The 20780-nt window shown below is 43.5% G+C and overlaps 1 protein-coding gene across 1 annotated transcript; it reads left to right on the forward strand.

The window, feature by feature from the left end:
• Positions 1-4179: 4179 nt before the first annotated feature.
• Positions 4180-20610, forward strand: STX11 (syntaxin 11). Its single transcript, XM_074578271.1, has 3 exons — positions 4180-4200; positions 14288-14522; positions 17533-20610. The coding sequence occupies exon 3, from the start codon at positions 17538-17540 to the stop codon at positions 18402-18404; it is 867 nt and encodes a 288-aa protein (XP_074434372.1). The 5' UTR covers positions 4180-4200; positions 14288-14522; positions 17533-17537; the 3' UTR covers positions 18405-20610.
• Positions 20611-20780: the final 170 nt, after the last annotated feature.

Below are 20780 nucleotides of genomic sequence, written 5' to 3' on the forward strand. Positions count from 1 at the left end.
TCCAGCTGTGTCCCCTCCCAACTCCTTGTGCACCCCCAGCCTTCTCTCCGGCAGGGCGATATGAGGAGCAGAAAAGGCCTTGACTGCCCAGCAACAACTGAAAACACCAGTGCACTATCAACACTGCTCTCATCCCAAATCCGAAACGTAGCCCCACACCAGCTGCTAGCAAGAAATTTAACTCCATCCCAGCTCAAACTATGACAACACAAAACAGTCATTTCATTGAATCGATGTGTGCTAGATTACATCAGACCTGATTCTAGCTTAAAAGATGCTCGTTTGTACTGCACATCCAGAAAAAGATACATGGATTTTGTATGTGTCTGAGAGTGGTCTCTGCGCTACAGAACTGGACTGGTTGCAATTTGCTCTATTTTTAGGTAAAAGTTTCACAAGTGTCAGTTATTATAGATCGATAACACTAGGACTCCATGCTTGAAATTAGTAGAGGTGTTATGGGTGCAAACTGTTATGTACATATGGGTAAACTCGAAAGAAATATAGGGGTATTGCTATATAGCAGATTAGGATAGGGAATTGGAAGTGTAAATATAAGTGTCTTGGTGAAACTGCTTTTCCCAAAAATTGAGATCCCCAGAACTCCCAGGTGCCCTGAGATGTCGATAAGCAGTAACAACGAGAAATCTGCATCCACGTAATTTCTAATTTCTTGGGCTTCATATGAAACTCAATCAGGCTATTCCATGATTGGTTAGAAGCATCAGGCACTGGAGCAGAGACAAGGGCTCTCCCTGGCATGGACAGTCCATCTGCTGTGTGGATTGTCCTTGAACTACTAGATATCCTCAAGGATGTGCTCATCCCAGAGCACAAGTCCTATGAGGAGCAGCTGGGGGAGCTGGGGTTGTTCAGCCTGGAGAAAAGGGGGCTGAGGGGAGACCTTATCGCTCTCTACAACTACCTGAAAGGAGGGTGGTGAGAGGTGGGGGTCAGTCTCTCCTCTCAAGTAACAGGTGATAGGACAAGAGGAAATGGCCTCAACCACCAGGGGAGGTTTAGGATGGGTATTAGGAAAAAATTCTTCACTGAAAGGGTTGTCAAACATTGGAACAGGCTGCCCAGGGAAGTGGTTGAATCACCATCCCTGGAGGTATTTAAAAGACGTGTAGACGTGGTGCTTAGGGACATGGTTTAGTGGTGGTTTTGTCAGTGTTAGTTTAACGGTTGGACTCAATGATCTGCAAGGTCCCTTCCAACCTAGACGATTCTATGATTCTAAGGTATTTTAACATACATGAGACTCCAATTTGCTTATATATTACTTTCCACAAACATTTATGAGCACTGAAAGTAATTAAACCTTCCTCTTTCTAGAGATGAGGAAACTGGAAATAAAATGTGGTTCATCCAAAGCCACCACCGAAGATCTAGGTCAGGATTAAAAGTCTTTTAAGGGAAAAAAACCCAAATCTTCAGAGAAAAAAAGAACTAAAAGGGAGGCTTTCTGCCTCCAGATGTTGCCCAAACTCCTTTGAAAAAATTATTGGCATCAGTGATCCCTACACTAACAAATTCTGCCTTTATGTAAATGGAGTATTTCCTTTCATTGGTAAATGATAATTTTTCATTAAATGTCTCTCATATAGTCAGAGATAGTACAAAGTGAAAAAAAATTAATTTGTTACTTTTGTAGCTTTGCATGTAAGGCTGCTCAGGACTCAGGGGAGGATAAAGTGACAAGACTGAAAATTCTAAATCTCTTTTATGGGCAAATCACTTTTCTCTGTCTAATCAGTTTCGTTCTCAATCTACACCGTTATTTCAGAAGTGACTGAAATGAGCATAATAATCCAAAACAAGTGTCTTTCGTATGTATGATGACATGACAATCTTTCCATATGACTTACCTGGTTTTGTTTCTCGTAACACCGTGCAAATGGGCACCCTTTGTAGGATGTAGCAGCATAGTATGCTCAAGCACTTCAGTCCTTATTTTGTCAATGGTGAATTTTTTTTTAGCTATCTTTTCATGTAGCTTAATTAGCTAGCTGTTTCTGAAGTTTTCGACCTTCTTTAACCTCGTCTAATCTAGGTGACAAAATTTATAGAAATAATAAAGTCCTCTCGCTCTCCATTTCTTTTCTTAGAAGGTTAATAATTTAATAACATTGCTACCTTGCCTGCTACTCAGCTACTGAAATTGTAAATAAAGTCTCTCTCAAAGCGGAGGAGACTTGCAACTCATCTATTTGGTCTTCCACACCCTCCTCACAAATTACAGGGCAGATACCAGATGTTTCTAGATGAGCATTTTGCTCTTGATTGGGTTGTCAGACACATCAATCTATGCACCCAATAGCCTTGCCAGTGCGACAACAACAGCAGGTCAATTTGTAATTGTTGTTCCAGGCCATACAAAGCAGAACTTATCTTTGATTACCCGTGAAGTTAACATTAACATGCAGCTTTATTTTCAGCTCCGCTTGCATTAGCAACACTAAAGGCCTGTTTGCTGTCTGCGGTCCAGTGGCAAAGAAAAAGCCACCTGCCCACGCGGGCGTTGGGGACACTGCAGCTGGTCTCACGAAGCAACAGCTTGGAAAAGAAGAGAAACCCCACTCATAATTCAATGCCTTCAGGTAGTTTTAGAGGATCGATGGGACCCACCCACCTAAATTCAGCTCCAGTATCAAGGTCTAAGAGAAAAATCCCAGCAAAGACTTCACATGGAGGAACCCTGCAGTACAGTCTTGGATTTTTCAAGGAGAAAGAGACACTCTGTCAGATATATTTTCAACTGACTGTTAACCGTAAAACCTCAAGTATTCAACTATTGCTTAAGTTTTTTTCCTGACACAACAGCAGCGTAGAAAATAAGGAGGAAGCTTCCTACGTCTCCGCAACTGTCTACATTGTGACAGAATTTTCTCTCGGCATGCCCAGGGACACAATGTAAGAGAAATTTTGGAGCCTTATTGTAACTGGCAATGGCTCAGGAAAGCACAGTTGCTCTTTCATCTCCTACCTGGCACCAACAAAAAAGTAACTTCTATCTTTCAAAATTTCCTGATTCGAATTCTCTTCAATTTTTGTGGTGAAAGGGAGCAAAAAGTACACCCAAACAAATGTCCAAGATGTTCGAGAAAAGCAAAAAACTTCCTGTCTCAGAAAGACTTGAACAAGACTTGGCTCTATAGCTACTTGTGTGGCTTATTAGTGCGTATTATTAGTGTGTATTAAAAATTGTGATGAAGTTTTGTTGTTGTTTTTTTGGGGGGACGATTTAGCGTGTTGGTTTGTGGGGTTGTTTGTTTGTTTTTTTTTTTAAAGTTAGAATGGTGGGGAAGGTAGTTTTTTTCCAGGAATGGTCAAAGTTCTCAAAGTCACCACCCAAACACGGGCTAAATTTGACTCTCACCCTGAAGCCCCATCCCAGAAGCGCCCCCTCTCTTGCCCACACCGAGCAGCGGCAGCAATTTGGTTGAATTACGTTCCCAGAAGCTCCTTCGACGCCCTATTTCATCACGCACGGCTCAAGCCACCGGGACGGGATGGACGTTGCTCCATCAAGCAGCGGTGGGGGGGACGGGAAGAGGTGGGGGGACGGGACCGGGTCGTGCCCCGCTCAGGGCGACGCCTGGCCCAAGCTCCCTCCCCAGCCGCCCGTACGTCCCCTCGGTTTTAGCTCCCTGTCCGTCCCGGGCCTCACCGCGCCCCCAAACCGCCCCCTCACCCCCCAGCCAGGCGGCGGGGGTCGGAAAGCCCCCGCTTCCCCGGCGGGAAAAGGCAGGGGCGTCCACGGGGACGGCGGCAACGGAAAGGGCAACCTCAGCCCACCCACGCTTCCCAGCACCCACGGGGCGGACTTTCCCCCCGCTAGGGAGTGGTGCGAGCCGAGCGCCGCCCCGAGGGGACGGAGGAGGAGGAGGAGGAGGAGGAGGAGGAGGAGGAGGAGGAGGAGGAGGAGGAGGAGGAAGGGGTGACGGCGCGGCCGCCCCTCCATCCGCACCCCGCAACGACGGCCGTGATTGACAGCCCGCCGGGGGCGGGGCGCTGCTATGCAAATAAACTCCTTCTCTCTCAGCCAATAGGCGGGCGAGACGGGCGGCGGGGGCGGGGCGCTCGTCGGGGACAAGCGCCGGCCTCGACGGCGCGGGTGCTGCGGCGGCAGCGGCACTTCGGGGGCAGCGGGACGGGACGGGACCGGCCGGGACGGGACGGGCTGCCCTGCCCGGGGTGAGTACCTGTCAGGATGGGGGAGGACGAGACGGCGCTTTCCTCGGGGAAGCGGCCGGGATGGGCTCCTTCACCCCGTCGGCTGCCGGGACGGGATCTCCGCCGTATGCCCGAGCCGCGCTCAGCATCAGCCGGGGTCCCCCGGCGCCCAGCCGGCCCGGAGCTGCTGCGGGACGGAGGGCGGCCTTGGGGCGGGCCAGGGCTCGGGGTGCGGCGGTGGCGGTCAGCCCGCCCCATCCCCTGCTGTCGGGGGGAGTCCCGGTCCGTGTCTGGTGCTCGCAGCGCCGGCCAGCCCAGCCGGCGGGGCGGGAGGGGCCGCGGGGCTCTGGGAGCGCTTCGCACCTCAGTTTTGTCTGAGAGTAAACGAAACTGCCCGGTTTGAGTCGAGAGGGGAAGCCTGAAGCCCGGAGGCAGAAGGGACGGCCGCGGATGGAGACCGGGCTTTTGGGTGCGGAGCTGCCTTCGGTAGCTCCGGTCCCGCAAAAGGGTTTTCACAGGGTGAGGGAAAGCCAGAAGCGCTTTCAAATATGAGTCTCCTCGTCCAGTCCCAGCAGGTGTCTGAATTTCTACCCGCCTTGTCTGGCTGGCTTAACGAGTAGTAACATTTCATTCATGGTGCTCATCTGCAGGTATGAAGATGCTCATATGTAGTTATGAATAGCTCCGGAGCAGATTTCGTAGAAAATTGGGTTTCTATGCAAAATATCATAGCTTTTACTTCTTTCTTGAGCATCAGCATGGCCAGAGCTGCGAGTGGGTGCAAAAGTTAGCGTTCTTTGATTGCTTCCTATTAATTGATATTTGTTTCCTTTCCTGCCAAGAAGAATTAGTACTGGTGTATGTGTGAGATAAATGTGTGTAACTGTGTGATACCAGGAAAGGAAATGACTAGAAGAATAACACTGGCCTAAAACAGACATTCATGCTTCTTGTTCCTGTTCTATAGATGGTATTTTAGGAACTGTTTTGTTTTTTTTTTTTTTAAGCTGTCAGGGATCAAAATGGCACTATATGGCTTTTTAAGATGAGAATACAATTTGAAGGATGCCGCTTTCCTGCCAGTGCTGTTACTTGCTATTTAAATAGTTTTATATGGAAGTGGTGAGACTGCAAGATGAGCATAAGTTTTTTTTTATTCAAAACAGACCGAAGTTCTAAGAGACAGACTAAAGGTCATCCTTAAGAAAGGATGGTTTAAGTGCCCAGCACCTCTGATGATCTCTTTCTCACCTCATTTTTTTTCACTGGCTTCCTTGTATGACCACTGCTCTGAAACTGAAATTGCATGTTAAGTCATATGGCAAATATATCTGGTGTTTTGGCTGAGACTAAAACTGCAGGTTAAACTCTGTTGTCGTAAGAGATGAAGAAATTAAGCACGGTACATAAGATTTCTTGAGACATTAAAATAGGTATAAAGTGATAACAGTATCTTCGGGGCACTGCAGATAAACATGGTGTTAAGGAACACAAGGGCATATTTTATCAGTCTTGGAGATTTCTTGTGCTGTGGGGTTAGGCTTCATGTCTAACACCTTGCATTATACTGGAACAGGAACCAAAATCTCCTCCAAAAGGAGAAATTCTAGTTGTTGCTGGTGCAGAAATAATAGGTAAGGGAATCTGCTGGGTGAAAAGGGTCACCCGAATTGCTCCCCAGGCTCACCTGTGCTAGCACCCACGCTGCGCTGGACACGCCATGAGGCTGGGAGCGAAGGCATTGCAGGGCCATGGGGGGACTGTAAGACATTACCTAGTCCTTTTAGTGCATTGTAGCAGTGCACCGAAGCCAAACCTGAGAGAGGTTTCTGTAGCCTCTCGCTGCCCTCTATGAAGAGGCTCCCATAGTGTTCCTGCAGGGAAATGGCCCAGTTTTCAGCTAGTCGCAGCTAGTTCAACATACCTCTCATGTGTGAAATGAATGGATTACTTCATGCGTTTCCAATGTCAACATAGGGAACAAGCTGATCATTTCTCTTTTTATAAACTCCTTTTATACATTAGAGCACTGTGTCTCTCTGCCTGGTCTGCTGCATGAATTAAACATAATTCCCTCGACTCCTCTTCCTCCAGGGTTGTATATTGGAAACACTGTCCGTTATCCTGTGACTTTCTAAGTTTGGTAATTGGTGCAGGATGTACTATTCCTACTGAGGCCTTACCTATGCCAAGCAGAGTAAAACCAGTCCTTCCCATGCCATCTCTCATATAAGGCATGAGGTTCTGTACAATGCCATTATATTGTGAACTTGGTTTTTAGCTTGCAGTCTGCTGTAACCCCACTGATCCTTCCTGCTACCAAACTAGGTATTCCCTACTTTCCTTCTGTGCAGATGATTTCTTCTAAATGTACCATACCAGGCTCGTCTCTATTGAATGTCCTTTCATTTTCGTTAGTACTTTTCTTGCTTGCCAAGATCGTCTTAAATTCTCATCTTTTCTCCTCCCTTCTGCCACCACACGCTCTCTTCCACCCCCTTCCAGTTCAGCATCACCTGGAGACTGTACAGGCTCCTGTTTGGTTCCACTCTCCAAGTTGCTAATGGAAAATAGGGATAACCTTCTAGTGTCACAGAAATCCATCATAATGTTGGCATATTCCAAACGAGTTCTGATGGTGAAAAGGCAACTGCTGAGTCAAATATGCAGGTGCTGGACCAGATACACTTTCCATTATCTTTTATCTGGCCCATCAATTTTCTTTGACTGTTTGGCCATCCCTGTAGTGCAGGGATGACAAAAGCACAGTGCAAAAATTACTGAGGCGATGTTAATTTGATGCGATAAACTCATCTCAGCACCAAATGTGGGGTTACCACTTTTATGCAGTTTTGCAGAGAAGCCACTTGGCTTCTCCCCGTTACATTTTGGGTTTCCCCCCAAGACGTGTCCCCGACATGAGGCATGTCTGGTGAGGAACATCATTCCCAGGGAGCGGGAACACTGCTCCTGCCCAGGGCTGGCTCCTGGGAGCCCCATCTTGGGGAGCAGGGGGGCTCCGCCTGAGGGGAAGCAATGCTGTTGAGTTTCTACATCTGTTCTGATGGCTTTTGCTGATTGTGTCGAGCGTCTTGATATCTCATCTGGCCTATCACACAAAGTGTATGGCACGTCTCATCTAGACCCTATTTTTGTAGTTTATCACAGACAGAATGATGTCACGTATCTTGGCTTCCGAAGGCTTATCATGTGTGCAGTGTTTGCTTTATCTACTAATGACAGTTAACCCATTAATTGCCAAGATTATTCTTGACAAAACTTTGTTGACAAAAGCCAAGGAAGTTCTGAACACGTCAGCTTTTCCTGCTGTGTCTTTCCTCTGTGCCGTATTTGTGTAAGTGACAAATCACTTATTTTTGAAAGGGAGAATAAAGCTGGCTTGAGCTTTGGATATGCCCAGTCAGGAACAGATTCTCAAAGTGCCACTGGCCAGTGTATGCCTAATTACATGTATATCTTGTCTCGGCTTCACTGGTTTGAAGAGGCCTGTAAACACCCATGGGCTGCTAAATAGTGTACAGTAATTGCCATAAAGTCTGCCAGTGCCAGGCGTGTCCCGGGGCTGAGGCTGTGGGTATGCACGTGTGGCTGTGGGGCTTGTTTCCTGATTGAAACTATTTTGGTCCAGTTACAGTTGTGTAAATTTTGTAGTAGGATCCAGAACTGAGCCTCATGTGTACTGGCCCACATGAACAAATACCAATAAAACACCCTGTATACAATCTTTAAGTGATTTTTTTTAAAGCTAAGAGTACTTGATCTCAGATTGTAATACTTCATTACAAGCTTTAAATATATGTATAATTTAAAAAGTAATGCTGTTGTGCTAATTTAAAAATGTCTGTAAGAACATGTTGCTTCTGACTGATGATCACATGCAACCTCGTATTTCTACTCAGATGCCAACATAATGTCTTAATCGCTTATAAATACCACTGTGTGGTAGGAATAGTAGTTATATAAATGTGGTATGTACATAGCTATTTCGCTGAGCCAATGTGTTTCATGGAAGCTGAGGTGATTAATTAGATAATGTATATACTTATGGCACTGTAGCGACAGTGCTGCATGTGAGTGCGTCCGTCGCCTGATTTCCTTGGGCAGTGACTCATGAGGATGCCAAGCTGTAGTAATTGCGAAGGAATGCATGGGTGGCTGTCTCACTGTTTATGCTGGTGGTAGGGCTCTGTCTTAGCTATTTGCCAAGCCCGTGGAGGTACAGTTCATGCTCCCCTCGTCTCCATCCAGGCCAATTTTGCCTGAAGACTTTGTTTTGCCTGGGGCAGGATGGGCACGCTGCAGTGGTCAGCCGGCAGCGCGCTGCATGTGTGGAAAAGCACTGAATGGAGAGCGGTGGTGGGATTGTTTTTCTCCCCCTGGGGTAAAACACAATCCCGTGCATGGTCATCTACTCTTTGTAATGGCGCTCTGCTTTTAGCAAACTGTGTATGTTAAAACTGATCAGAGTCAACTCACGGGTCTCAAGGATTACAAGGATTTAGCAAGTTTTCAAACCCTGCAGTTGCTAACTATATATTCCTTTTCTAGCATCCTTAGGAAAAGGAGCTGGCTAAACTTACGGTGAGCATTACACTTTCTGTCCTTAACTTCTATTTAAATACAGAAACATGGCGACTGCTGGAGTCCCAATTTTGGGAGGGGGTTCAAACAAAGCACGTGAAGACTAACACTTTTCAATGGTCCATGTAGTGAAGATGGAGAAATGTATTTTTTTAAAGCCTGGGTACAGGCCCTCACAGCCATACAAAAAAAAAAATCTAGTTACAATGGCTCATTAGTGTGACTTGTGAGAAAAATGTCAAGAGGAGATACTGAGAATCTGTTTTGTTGTCTATCCAGGATTGAAAATTTGTCAGCGGTGACCCACAGCTCTCCAGTGAAAATTTAGACAAGTCAGTAAATAGCAGCAGTCAACCTGTACGCTACAGGCTGTCCTCTCCAATGCAGGAATAATGTTTACTTAGCATGGGCTACTGTTTAGTAACAAGTTAAAACTCCAGATGTTTTTTGTCAGTCTCATCATAAACATGTGAAAATGCAATGCATATTATGCGTGCATTTAATGCATGCTAGCGGTTTCCTCTAGTTTTGATACTGAAAGCTAGAAAGCCTGATAACTTGTCGATGGAAAATGCAAAGATGGTTAACCTATTGAATAGCTCTGAGACGTATGAGATGCACCCTAGATCCTTGAATTTGTAACATGGTGTTGTACAAAAATTGAGAGTTACTTCATGTTGAAGAGATTGAATACTGGTAAAGAAACCGGGATGAGACAAAGAAGAACCTCCAAAGCGATCAGTATTCAGGCAATTAGTGCCTCATTACTTCGAGTTAGAGGCAACAAACTATTTGAATGTTAATTTTCTCCCCTGTACCTTTCTTAGCCTTTATGGTAGGAGAGGAACCACTGGAGACTGGGAGATTCTGACAACTGCAGAAATAGCCTGCAAAGAATAGAGCCATCCCTAGATCTCTGCATCTATCAGCTTGTAGTAAATCACTTGTTCTGGTACAAACAGAGAAGTTGACGTTTCATACAAGCTTTTGGAAAGAAAACCCTGCCCTGAGACATTTGTAACTGTGTACACTTCTCACTAGGGTGACTGAAAGCGTAAAGGAGGTGTTTTGCTGTACATAGCCTTTGACTACAATATGAAGCAGGTAGTGTCTAATAGTCTGCAGGTGCATTTGCAGCTTCTTGCTGGATTTCTGTAGCTTCATAACTGCCGCTTTGTGTTAACCAATGTACCGTCAGTCCTGAATACTTTTTGCCTATTTTTAAATATTGCCCAATCCAAGAAACTCCGGAGAAGATAACTTCCTTTCAGTGAGGCTACAAAAAGATTTTGAAATGCTGATCTCTGTCATAGCTGTTAATATTGGAGCAGAATATACGGTCATGATCTTAAAACAGCTCCAGAAGGCAAACTGTCCTAATCATTAGATTATGATTTTTGGTGTTTCCTCAAGCTCTCATAGATGAGAAGCAAGAAAAAAGAGGAGCCATTTGAGAAATTCAAGCCTGCTGTTCCACCAGTGATGGACATGTGATGATTAGGGGACTGGAACACCTCTCTTATGAAGAAAGGCTGAGGGACTTGGGTACTTTCAGTCTGGAAAAAAGAAGACTGACGGGGGATCTTATCAACGCTTATAAATACTTAAAGGGTGTGTGTCGGGAGGATGGGGCCAGCCTTTTTTCAGTGGTGCCCAGTGAGAGGACAAGAGGTGATGGGCACAAACTTGAGCATAGGAAGTTCCATCTAAACATGAGGAGGAACTTCTTTACTTTGAGGGTGGCAGAGCACTGGCACAGGCTGCCCAGAGAGGTGGTGGAGTCTCTGTCTCTGGAGACATTCAAAACCCGCCTGGACGCGTTCCTGTGCAACCTGCTCTGGGTGACCCTGCTCTGGCAGGGGGCTTGGACTAGATGATCTCCAGAAGTCCCTTCCAACCCCTACCATTCTGTGATTCTGTGACGTGTTTGGGGAGACAGAATTTGGTCTGAAAAGATGACTAGCCGCCTGCTGTGAGTCAATTAGAAGGTCTTTTGGAAAGAGGAAAATCTATTGTAAACAATAGTCTGTTTTCCAAGTTAATATTGTCAAATCTGTTATTGGAAAAGCTACCAGGCCAAATGATTAAATCTGCTCTATGACAGTTGTTTCCCAAACAGAAACAGTAGAAAATTATGACTAAATCTGAGACTCCAGCTCTTAAATGAAAGGCTTCAGCTGCATTCAACACATCTTTTTCCTATACAAAATGCAGATTGTGTAACGGCAGCACACTATTTGCCTTGTAATTGAGTGTGTTCAATTCAGCCAGTCCGAGTGGATTTCCATCGATACTGCATCCTCCACAAGCAGCCTGGGAAGTTACTGGAATGTGCTGACACACACTTGGCTATGAAGTAATTCTGCCTAGGAGCAGGTTCTTCCCTAATTGTTCACTGCGTGTTTCTTGGGTCACATCTGTCATGTGTCATGCAACCAAGAGCAGATGCCATTCAGAGACGGGATGAGCCACCTGGGATTGTAGTGGAGCACAAAAGGACTTTTCGTAGTAGAGCAGAAAAGGACTTTTACCTTCTGAGGGAGAGAAGAACCACTGATATAAATGGTTTTTAACTGGTTTCTTTTGAAATATCTGTTGTTCCTCCGATAAGCCACTTCAACTGAAATAAAAGCTTCATCTTGTAAGGTCCTACTCAAGGCTGAAGAGATTACTGGGTAGACTTTTGGTAATCCACAAGCTGGTATTAACTAACGTCTGCCTTTTATGAATGCTGTAAAAAGAAAAAATGTACACTGGCTTCCTTCCCAGCTGCTGGTGGTGAAATATAGATGCTGTGCTGTAACTGCTGCTTTATTTCACCATTTGTCCCCAAACTCAGTGACGTGGATGTACAAATGTTAAAGCTGAAACAATTATATGTGTGCAACTCGTTTGTTTCTACAGAAATAACTTTTCGTCCTTTCTTAATTATTTCTACTTAAATAACAGGCTGCAGAGTATTAGTGCAGCAATGGAAATGTATGCACAGCATGCTCTTACAGCGGAATTCTATTACTGCAAATGGCTTCTTATTGCAAATGTTACAGTAGTTCAGGACTCCTATTTGTATGTATAGGGGGCTAATGGAAAGGGGCTTCACGTGTATGCACGGTTTTTGATTTTCAGAGTGGATTTCCTTTCCTGTCTGAAATACCACGTTGTGCAGAGTTGTGTGGGGCCGCAGTCTCACTGCAACAGGACAGCTGGCGTCTTCCTCGTGCATCATGAGAAAGCTAGTCATAGTGGTGATTAATACCAAGAAGTAGCATGATAACATGAAGAGATGAATACTGAACGTGTCCTCAGCTGACTGTACTTGGTAGATACCTGACTTCAAAGTTGTAACCTCTGCAGTCATTACCTGGCCTGTATTTAATCTGCGTGTGAGTGTGTGTTCAGGTGTACACACTGTGATGGACTGCAGAAGGAACTTGATTTTTAGAAGGCCAGATTTCTCTAGCCCAAAAATACAAACATGGAAGTACACATTCCAGTTTGAATATACACAGTATTTTAAAAGAAAATAAAACTGACAGCTAATCTAATCTATTAAAACACACACTCTTAGAATTAAGGTGTTTATACTCTTTGGGCCATTACTCCAGAGTACAGAGTAGTTGGTGTCTTGATATTCTAATGTGTTAGATGTATCCTAAATAAACCAGTGCAAGGAGTTGAATATACTTATTTGAACTCACGTTCAAATTAGCAAACTTTTGACCAAAGGCTGGTCCATTAGAACCATTTAGACTGGACCTTTCGAGGTCATCTAATCCAGCCCCCCTGAAACCACACACAGGTGATGCAGGTTGCTGAGGGCCATGTCCAGTCAAGTTTTGAATATCTCCAAAGATGCAGATTCCAAACTTCTCTGTGCACCTTTTCCAATGTTTTTGAAGGTTTTGGGGTTTTTTCCCCCTCTACTATCTGGCTGGCATTTCCCTTGTTCCCACTTGGGTCTGTTGCCTCTTGTGCTGTTGCTGTACAGCACAAGAATGGTCCAACATGAATGGTCCACCCTTGCATTAGGCTGTTGGTGACAGCAACAAGATCTCCCTTGAGCTTCCTGTTTCCCAGCTGAACACTCCCAGCTCTCTCAGGCTCTCCTCATAAGTCAGGTGCACCTCTGACCATCTTGGTGGCCTCCCCTGGACTCACCCCAGTGTGTCCATTTCTCTTGCGCTCAGGAACCCCAGCACAACACAGCACTCCAGATGTGGATGCTGAGGGATCACTTCCCCTGACCACTTTTGCTACTCCAGCCTGGGATGCTGTTGGCCTCCTTTGCCACAAGGGCGCATTGCTGACTCATGTTCAACTTGATGCCCACCCACGCCCCAAGGACCTTTTCTGCTGAGTTCCTTTCTGGCCAGAAAGCCCAACTTCTACTGCTGCACCAGGCCCTCTATTAAGGGAGAGATTGCCGCTCATTTTAAAGAATGAGTGCTGAGGCTATCCTTAACAACTAGTAATGTACTAGGTATTAATATATTGTTGTTTTAATTACAAACAATGTTGTGAACTTGTATGTAGATGCAAACTTTCCTGAGTGACAACAGCATTTGATAAAGAAGGTCAAGTTTTCTAAATGCTGATCTGTTTCACTGAAATTTTTTAAATGGCTGTTCCCCCCTGCTCTCCCGTGCTTGTTTGTTCATTTGTTTCAGCTCTTCAGTGTCTGTCCCTGACGCTATCAAAGGAATGCTTGGAAGTTATTGTCCTTTCTTGGGAAGATCTGGTTCCCCTTTGTTTGAAATGTGAATTTGAAATGGGGAAAGAACTCTGTGGTGGCATTGCATTTGAGCCTGCTGTTTTCCTAAAACTTTGCCAAATTGCGAGTCTCTCAAAGCAGCAATTTGCAAATGCCCTAAATAAATTTACTGTGTTCCTTGAGCAAAAGGTGCTCACGGAAGCTGAAATCTAAACATTTTCTTGAACCTCACAGATGTCTTTGGCCAAATACTGCAAATGCTAACCTACAGAATAATTGAGCATGCTCTGGCATAAAGCTGAACATCCTCTGCAATTTGTGGTGTTTGTGGCCTAATATGATGCTGAAATACAGGCAGAAAGTCGTTCTCTTCCTGTCCTCCATCCTGCCCAGGCACTGGATGTAGATAAGGAAGAACATCTTGAAAACGTGAAGGTGAAGTGGGAAGCAGGCCAGGTGATGCACTCTGGAAACAGAGAGGAAAAGGCAGGACTCAGGGAGAATGAAAGATGTCAAAAAGTCCCTGATTTTGCATGACCGTGAAGTCAGGCTTGAAGAGACAGAAGCCATTTGTTAGGACAGAAGTGTGATCACTTTAGCTGTGGAGCCATTACCCTGACGGGTGCAGGTCCTCAATGCAAAGTTGAGGATCCTAATGTTGACCCCCTTGAATGTAAGTTTTGGTATGTAGTCTGAAATAATGTAGGACTTTTATAGCTAAGCACTCAGACACTGGGAAACCCCTTGTTGAAGGTTGTCAGTGCAACTGTAATTCAATCCTCTGTTCACATTTAGAATTGGATTCTACTGGATCTACTAGACCACAGAGATCGTGGGCGATGTTTTATGTATCGTTGGAGATGACCTTCTCACAAGTGGCCTCGATCCGTGTGTTCATTCACTGATGTCCAGCTTCGTACTTCGTGGTCTTACTCAGCAAAGTGCCCGAGGCTTGCAGCAGTGACCAAAGTCAGAAGGAGCTGACTTCTGAACGTACCAGGTACGAAGAACTGTGCTTCAGGTGTCTCAGGTGGGCATCATAACTCATCAAGAGTGATAGCGTTGTCCTTAATAATTCTGGGCTGAAACCTGTGTCTGTGGATGGGGCTGTTAGATCTGACCTCCCTCAAAAAACTGTTACGAGTTTCTGGAGCTTTCCAGAGATTTCACAGGAGAAATCCCTGAGGAAATTAACAGTAGTAACACAGTAAATGAGATATCTGTCCATGAACTGAATGATTAATATTAAATTTTACATTGTACAAATTTTATTCAGCACATGCAGACTGTAGGCAGAGACTTGGTGTAAGTGATATAAGATAGGCCAGTGTTTAACTGCATGATGTTCCTGTGTGTAGGTGCAATCTGAGGCCACACTTGACAGCTCCTTACTCTTCCTTTATTACTTTGTTTTTTAACCTTTCATGTTGTGTTAAAAAAAATCAATATTTTTACAGAGATGCTGCAGAGTTACTATACACATGAACTTATTACATCATTAGTATTTTCATGTTGTGAATTGCCATGTATTTGCTTCTCCATTTCTTCCTGTTTTTATTTTATCTAACACCTTAAAATAGTTGTGGGTGAGAAGGACAAATTGCAAGTTACACTTTTGAGGCTAGGGGGACAGAAGGGTAGATTTATTCTTACAAAATTATGAGTTTATTATGCAGGAGCTCTTACTCAGTGTGGTTTTCTGTTTGTTTTTTCCTTATCAAGCATAAAAAGTAAAATGTAATTATTGTTGAGCCAATTGTCAGTCTGCTCTCTGTGGAAGGCTGATGAAATCTAGCTTTTCTTAAGTTCAAGGAATGGTGAGCACAAAGGCAACAAAGGCACACATACGATTTAGTTTACATGAATGGCACCTTGCAGTTGCGAATTGTCATTTCAAAGTAATGAAAAAAAACATTGTTTGCTGTTTCCAAATGTAGATGCTAAACACAAAAAGAATAAACTGCTGGACCCAACACATGGCAGTTCGAGGTTCATACTAGAAGTGGGAGGATCATCAGCTCTAGGGACGCCAGTAAGAGTCAGGAATGCAGTCAGATGAGCAATGTGACTGGTTTTCAGAGCCACGACATTTCAGGTGAAAAGCATCTCAGAAACAGTGATTAGCAGAGATCTAAATAATCCTGAGATTGCTCGATGCCTTTGTTTGTTCCCTTTCCACTACGCTGTTTAGCAAATGGTCCACTATTTCCAGACAGGAAGGGTAAATGTTCTCACTGGCTCAGTGCCTCTACGTAAATTTGTCCATGCAGTTTTAAAGCCAAGTAAACCTGACTTTTAAACTGCACCACACTTTTCTTCTTTTTTTCCCTTTTAGATGGGGATTTTTCATCTTGGTGTTGTGGTATGAGGTGAAAGTCTTGATTTTATTATTGCTGAGGGAGGAGGTGGAAAACCTTTCATTTCCTAAAGCTTTCTCTGTATGATTGTGTTGAATCTATGTGGCTTATATTTTAAATTCAAAGAATTATCTTACATGTGTGGATTCCTGAATGAAAGCTCTTCTCTCAGGATATTAATGGACTTCCTTGGTTTACACTGCTTGTAAAAGAATTGGTTTAAGATGAAATTCACTTTTTTTGCTTCGGTGTAAATGTAATCTTAATCAGGACACTTCTCAAGACCAGTATGTACCCCCAATGAACTATATGAGCCCAGAGGCTCTGTCTGTGATGGAATTGTTCCATCTCCTCCCTAACATCTTTAACACATCTAGGAATTCCATGAAACAGATTATAAACTTGCAGTTTTAATTCACACTGGGTATGTACACATGCGACTTTTCTTAGCCTGGGAATAACTGATGATCCAATGATGGGATGTGTCATTCACCATGGATAGCATGTTTGTAAATGCTGTCAAGATACTTTAATTCCTGAAAAAACAAAAATGAATTCTCCAGACTCAGAGATCTGGAGATGTCCTGCTTGGTGCTGCTTCTTAACTTGGTTCTCTTTTTTATTAATTTAAACGAGGTCATGTGAGGTACAGCTTTTGTGATGGGAAATGTTCAGCTTCCTGCTTGCTGTAACACTTGGTGCAGGGTTCTTGCTGAAGCTTTCTTTCAGATTTCATTTTCTGCAAAGACTTTAGGTCTGGAGTTTGAAGTAAACAACGTATTTAAAGGAGACATATGTTTTGTTATCACATAACTGGTCTGTACAGATTACTCATTTTGTGGCTTTTTTAATGAAATTTTTAGTTAACTACATCTGCGGCAAACATACAGAAAACTGATCGTGATCTGTAAGAACAGCATTACTTTATTTCTTCAGTAGGATGTTTCCATCATACAAAAAAGAAGGGTGGAGGTTTTTACTTACAGAATGCTGCTATTGCTGTGTTGTTTTGCTTGATGCCTGGTACGCTATGGTCAATGACAGCGTCTGGAGACCCTGAACTTGCCCTTTTTTTTTTTTTTATTCTATCTTGATACTTTCCACACCATTTCTCGAAACTTTTATTTCTCAACTGTATTGGTAAGTGCCATTTCTGTTTCTGAGAGGCTTCCTATTCTTCTCACAGAAAAAGCAAGCTTAGAATGACAGAGGACTTGTGACATCTGGGGCCATCGATGTAATGAAGAGTCAAGATCTAGAGGAGATTTCTCGAGTGAGGAGTGGTGGGAAGCGTTCAGTTATTAACACGTCTACACATACTGATAGCTGAAGGCTTCCTATCATTTGCTCAAAAGTTCGATTTTTTTTCTCAAAGTGAAAGACTGGCAATTTTGGGGGGTTGGGGATTGTCTTGTCATTCTTTTGGATTTGTCTTCAGGATTTGTTGTCTTCTCTCTTGCACTTTTTTAGTTTCTAAGCTTTGTAGTTTCCAGGAGAGTGTGCTAGCACCAGAGTTTTGGATCTGAGATCCATCACTGTATAAAATACTGTGAACAAATTTAAAATCTGATATTTTGGGTTGTCTTTGATGTAGTTACCTATGATGTAGTTACTAGTTATGAACTTTCAACCCTTGTAAACCCATATTTTATTTACTTTAAACTTCTTCCTCCTGTTTTACAGGCAGGATGAAAGACCGGCTAAACGAGCTGCGCGAATTTGCCAGGTTACACAACCAACAGTTTTCTGATAGTGAGGATGATGAAAATTCACCCCGCGATGTTCTCCTTTATGAGACTGATTATGCCTTGGAAATTCTTCATAAAGACATACAGAACATCCGGACAGAAAACGACCACCTAAAAGAGGATGTCAAGCGGCTCAGAAAGCAAAACACCCGCTTCCTTACTTCCATGCGCCGTATTAGTAGCATCAAACGAGATACTAATTGTATTGCCAGAGACATCAAGGCCCGCGGAGAAAGCATCCATAGGAAACTCCAGATAATGAGAGATTTCAGCGAAGATGCAATAACAAAATACGGTGCAATGTCTGTCATTGCCAGGGTAGCGAAGAACCACTACGTTGACCTCATGCACGCCTTTCAGGAAGCTATGTTTGAATACAATGCAACAGAAATGAACCAACGGGAGAACTGCAAGATTCGAATTCAGCGGCAGCTAGAGATCATGGGCAAAGATGTTTCTGGCAACCAGATTGAGGAGATGATTGAGCAAGGCAGGTGGGACGTCTTCTCTGAGAATCTCTTGGCGGATGTTAAGGGGGCTCGCTCAGCCTTGAATGAGATAGAGACACGTCATAAGGAGCTGGTGAAGTTAGAAGGTCGCATTAAGGAAGTCCATGAGCTCTTTCTGCAGGTGGGCCTGCTAGTGGAGGAACAGGCGGACACCTTCAACGTCATTGAGATAAATATGCAAAATGTTGAGGACTATGTAGGAGACGCTAAAGAGCAAGTGAAAAAAGCTTTGGAATACAGAAGAAAACACCCCCTCAGAACAATCCTCTGCTGCTGCTTATCCTGTTGCAGAAGGTGACTATCCCACTGAAGCTATCCCAGACCGACTCAAACGTCTTCAGAACGAGGCACTCTTTCCAGTGACTTTTCTGTAATGGCAACCCCTAGAAAAAGGGGGGGCTATTTTGCAGTCAGTTCTGTTCATTGCCTTTTTCCGATATGTGCTGAAGGCTGTTCTATTTGAGAGCTGCTAGAAATGTTGATAAAACTATTTTTAATCTATTTCTAATTGAAATGTACTCTGTTGCTGTAACTAGAGGTGCAAGAAAAACTCTGCAATACTTGTTTCAGATAAGCAAGAGAGAGGAATGAATGATGGGCTGATAACTCAGCCTAGGGAAGATGAGAAATTTGAAGAAGTAACTTTATTCTTCTTTGTCACAGTGAGTCTGCAGGCGGTGCAGCCTTGCCGCCTGGAGTGACACAATACACCACAGAATCAGGAGGTTTCAATCTTAACTAGTTTGGAGCCTGCTTGATGCAAATACTTGAACAGATTTTTGCTCTGTTCATTTGACAAAATACTGAGCCTGTTAGCAGGAGCAGGACACAGAACTTTCTGTTTCAACTTGATTTCCATCTGTCACGAATCTTAACAGAAGTAACTGCACCTTAAATTATAATATGCACGTTTTGCTCCATTTGTGTGCAAGTGACTGCTTTTCTCCATTTTGAGTACCCGCAACTTTGTCAAGGTGGCTAGAAACACTGCGACACTGAGGCATCTCACTGGCTTTTGAGGTCAGCCACTCTGTATACTCTTCATTTCAAAACTGCCATGCTTTTATGCTTCTAATACATTTTTCTGCCAATTAACACTGCAGCCAGAAAAGATGCATGCAGTGGCCTTCTGCAGAAGCACCCATAAGAAGAAAACAGTTGGGGGGTAGAGAAAGCATTTTAGGGTCTCCTGTGCTGGCACATGCACGCAAGCAGTTTTAGTGGAAGGATTATCCTGTCAATAGATTTTTATTTTTTTACAAGCATTGATTTAATATGGATTTTTTTATATATATTTTAAATAACATGAAGGATTAAATTTATTAACATTCCATTTTACTAGTGTACAAAACCCAAGGCTTTTCTCCCATTGTGAGGAAATCTCCACCTGGGAAAGAAAATAGACATATTTCTTCAGTACACCTGAAGAAGAAAGAAAACATTTTAATGTCATTTCAGTGCTCTTTTCACGCTTAAAAGTAATATCTCCTTTTGTGTAAGGGGAGTCTGCCCCCAATGGGTTTGGAATACGAGGAGGGAATAGAAAATTTGCAGCCCTGGAAACCACTGAGCACTGTCAGTGAAGCGTGTATTTGGAAGGCCTGGGGAGTGATTATAGCTCCTGCTTCTGGAGGTTTTCCAACTATAATATTTCTAGGTGGCTTCCTGATACGCTGTGACCTAATGCTATCCTTTGAATTAATGCAGGACATTTTTTCAGAAGTTAGTGACTTTTTTAAAAAAAACTCTGATCCTATTTGTACCTATTTTAATAAATATATTTAAACATTTCAAATATTTTGCATTTGGGAGTTTTCCTCGGGAGATGCGCATAGCCATCTTCCTGCACCAATCGCAATGAAACGTTTCCCTTCTGATCTTTTGCGCACGAATTTTGTATGTGAAAAAACACCCATACATTTCTTACTATTTATTTTGATATAACAAAACAGCACAACAAATTCAACTTCCAAGTTTCCATGTCCTAGTGGGAAATACTTCTTTGCTAGGCAGGGTGTTTTACACAAATAGAAGCTAAATAGATAACTCTTCTCAGAAACTGAAAGCCTCTTTCCCTGAAGCACCTGTCTGTGGTAACATGGAAGAGTGAGGAACACCGATCTTCTAAAATAGAAGATATTTTGATATTCAATGTTGTCCTGATGATATCAGTATTACGCTTGCCTGAGGACCTCTCCAACAACCCAACGTTCAAACTTGAAGTGGGGGAAAGGCGAGTGTTGAGCTGGCAGCATTACCAGTAGCTTTGGTGCTACTCCAGAAGACAAAGTTGTTTACTCGTTAGGTACTGCCATTCCGGGCAACGGAACTGTGCATTTGTAGAGAAATACCGTAAACCTCCGAGGGTCAGCATACGGGCATAAATCAATGAAGAATAAAATATGTATTTCATTTCATCTGCATATTCTTAGCACTCACCAATGCTTTTGATAAAAAACATGTACTTTTTTTTTTGTTGGTTTCTTTTTTGCACATATTTATGTCTACAAGTGGAATAAAAGATTTAATAAGAAAAAATGAAAGTGCAGAGTGTTGTACATCAAATCAGCAGCGCAGAATAGTTTCTTGCATTGTTAAAGTTTAGTTTAAAAGCTGCTGGACTAAACTCTGAGTTGGTGAAAGGAGATTAAACACTGCCTAAAAAAAGTCCTCC

The sequence above is a fragment of the Larus michahellis genome, chromosome 3, assembly GCF_964199755.1.
Source record: "Larus michahellis chromosome 3, bLarMic1.1, whole genome shotgun sequence".
In the NCBI taxonomy this organism is placed as follows: Eukaryota; Metazoa; Chordata; class Aves; order Charadriiformes; family Laridae; genus Larus; species Larus michahellis.

Bases quoted from the DNA above. Each gene is read 5' to 3' on its own strand.
- STX11 (XM_074578271.1), top strand. From the start codon at position 17,538: ATGAAAGACCGGCTAAACGAGCTGCGCGAATTTGCCAGGTTACACAAC.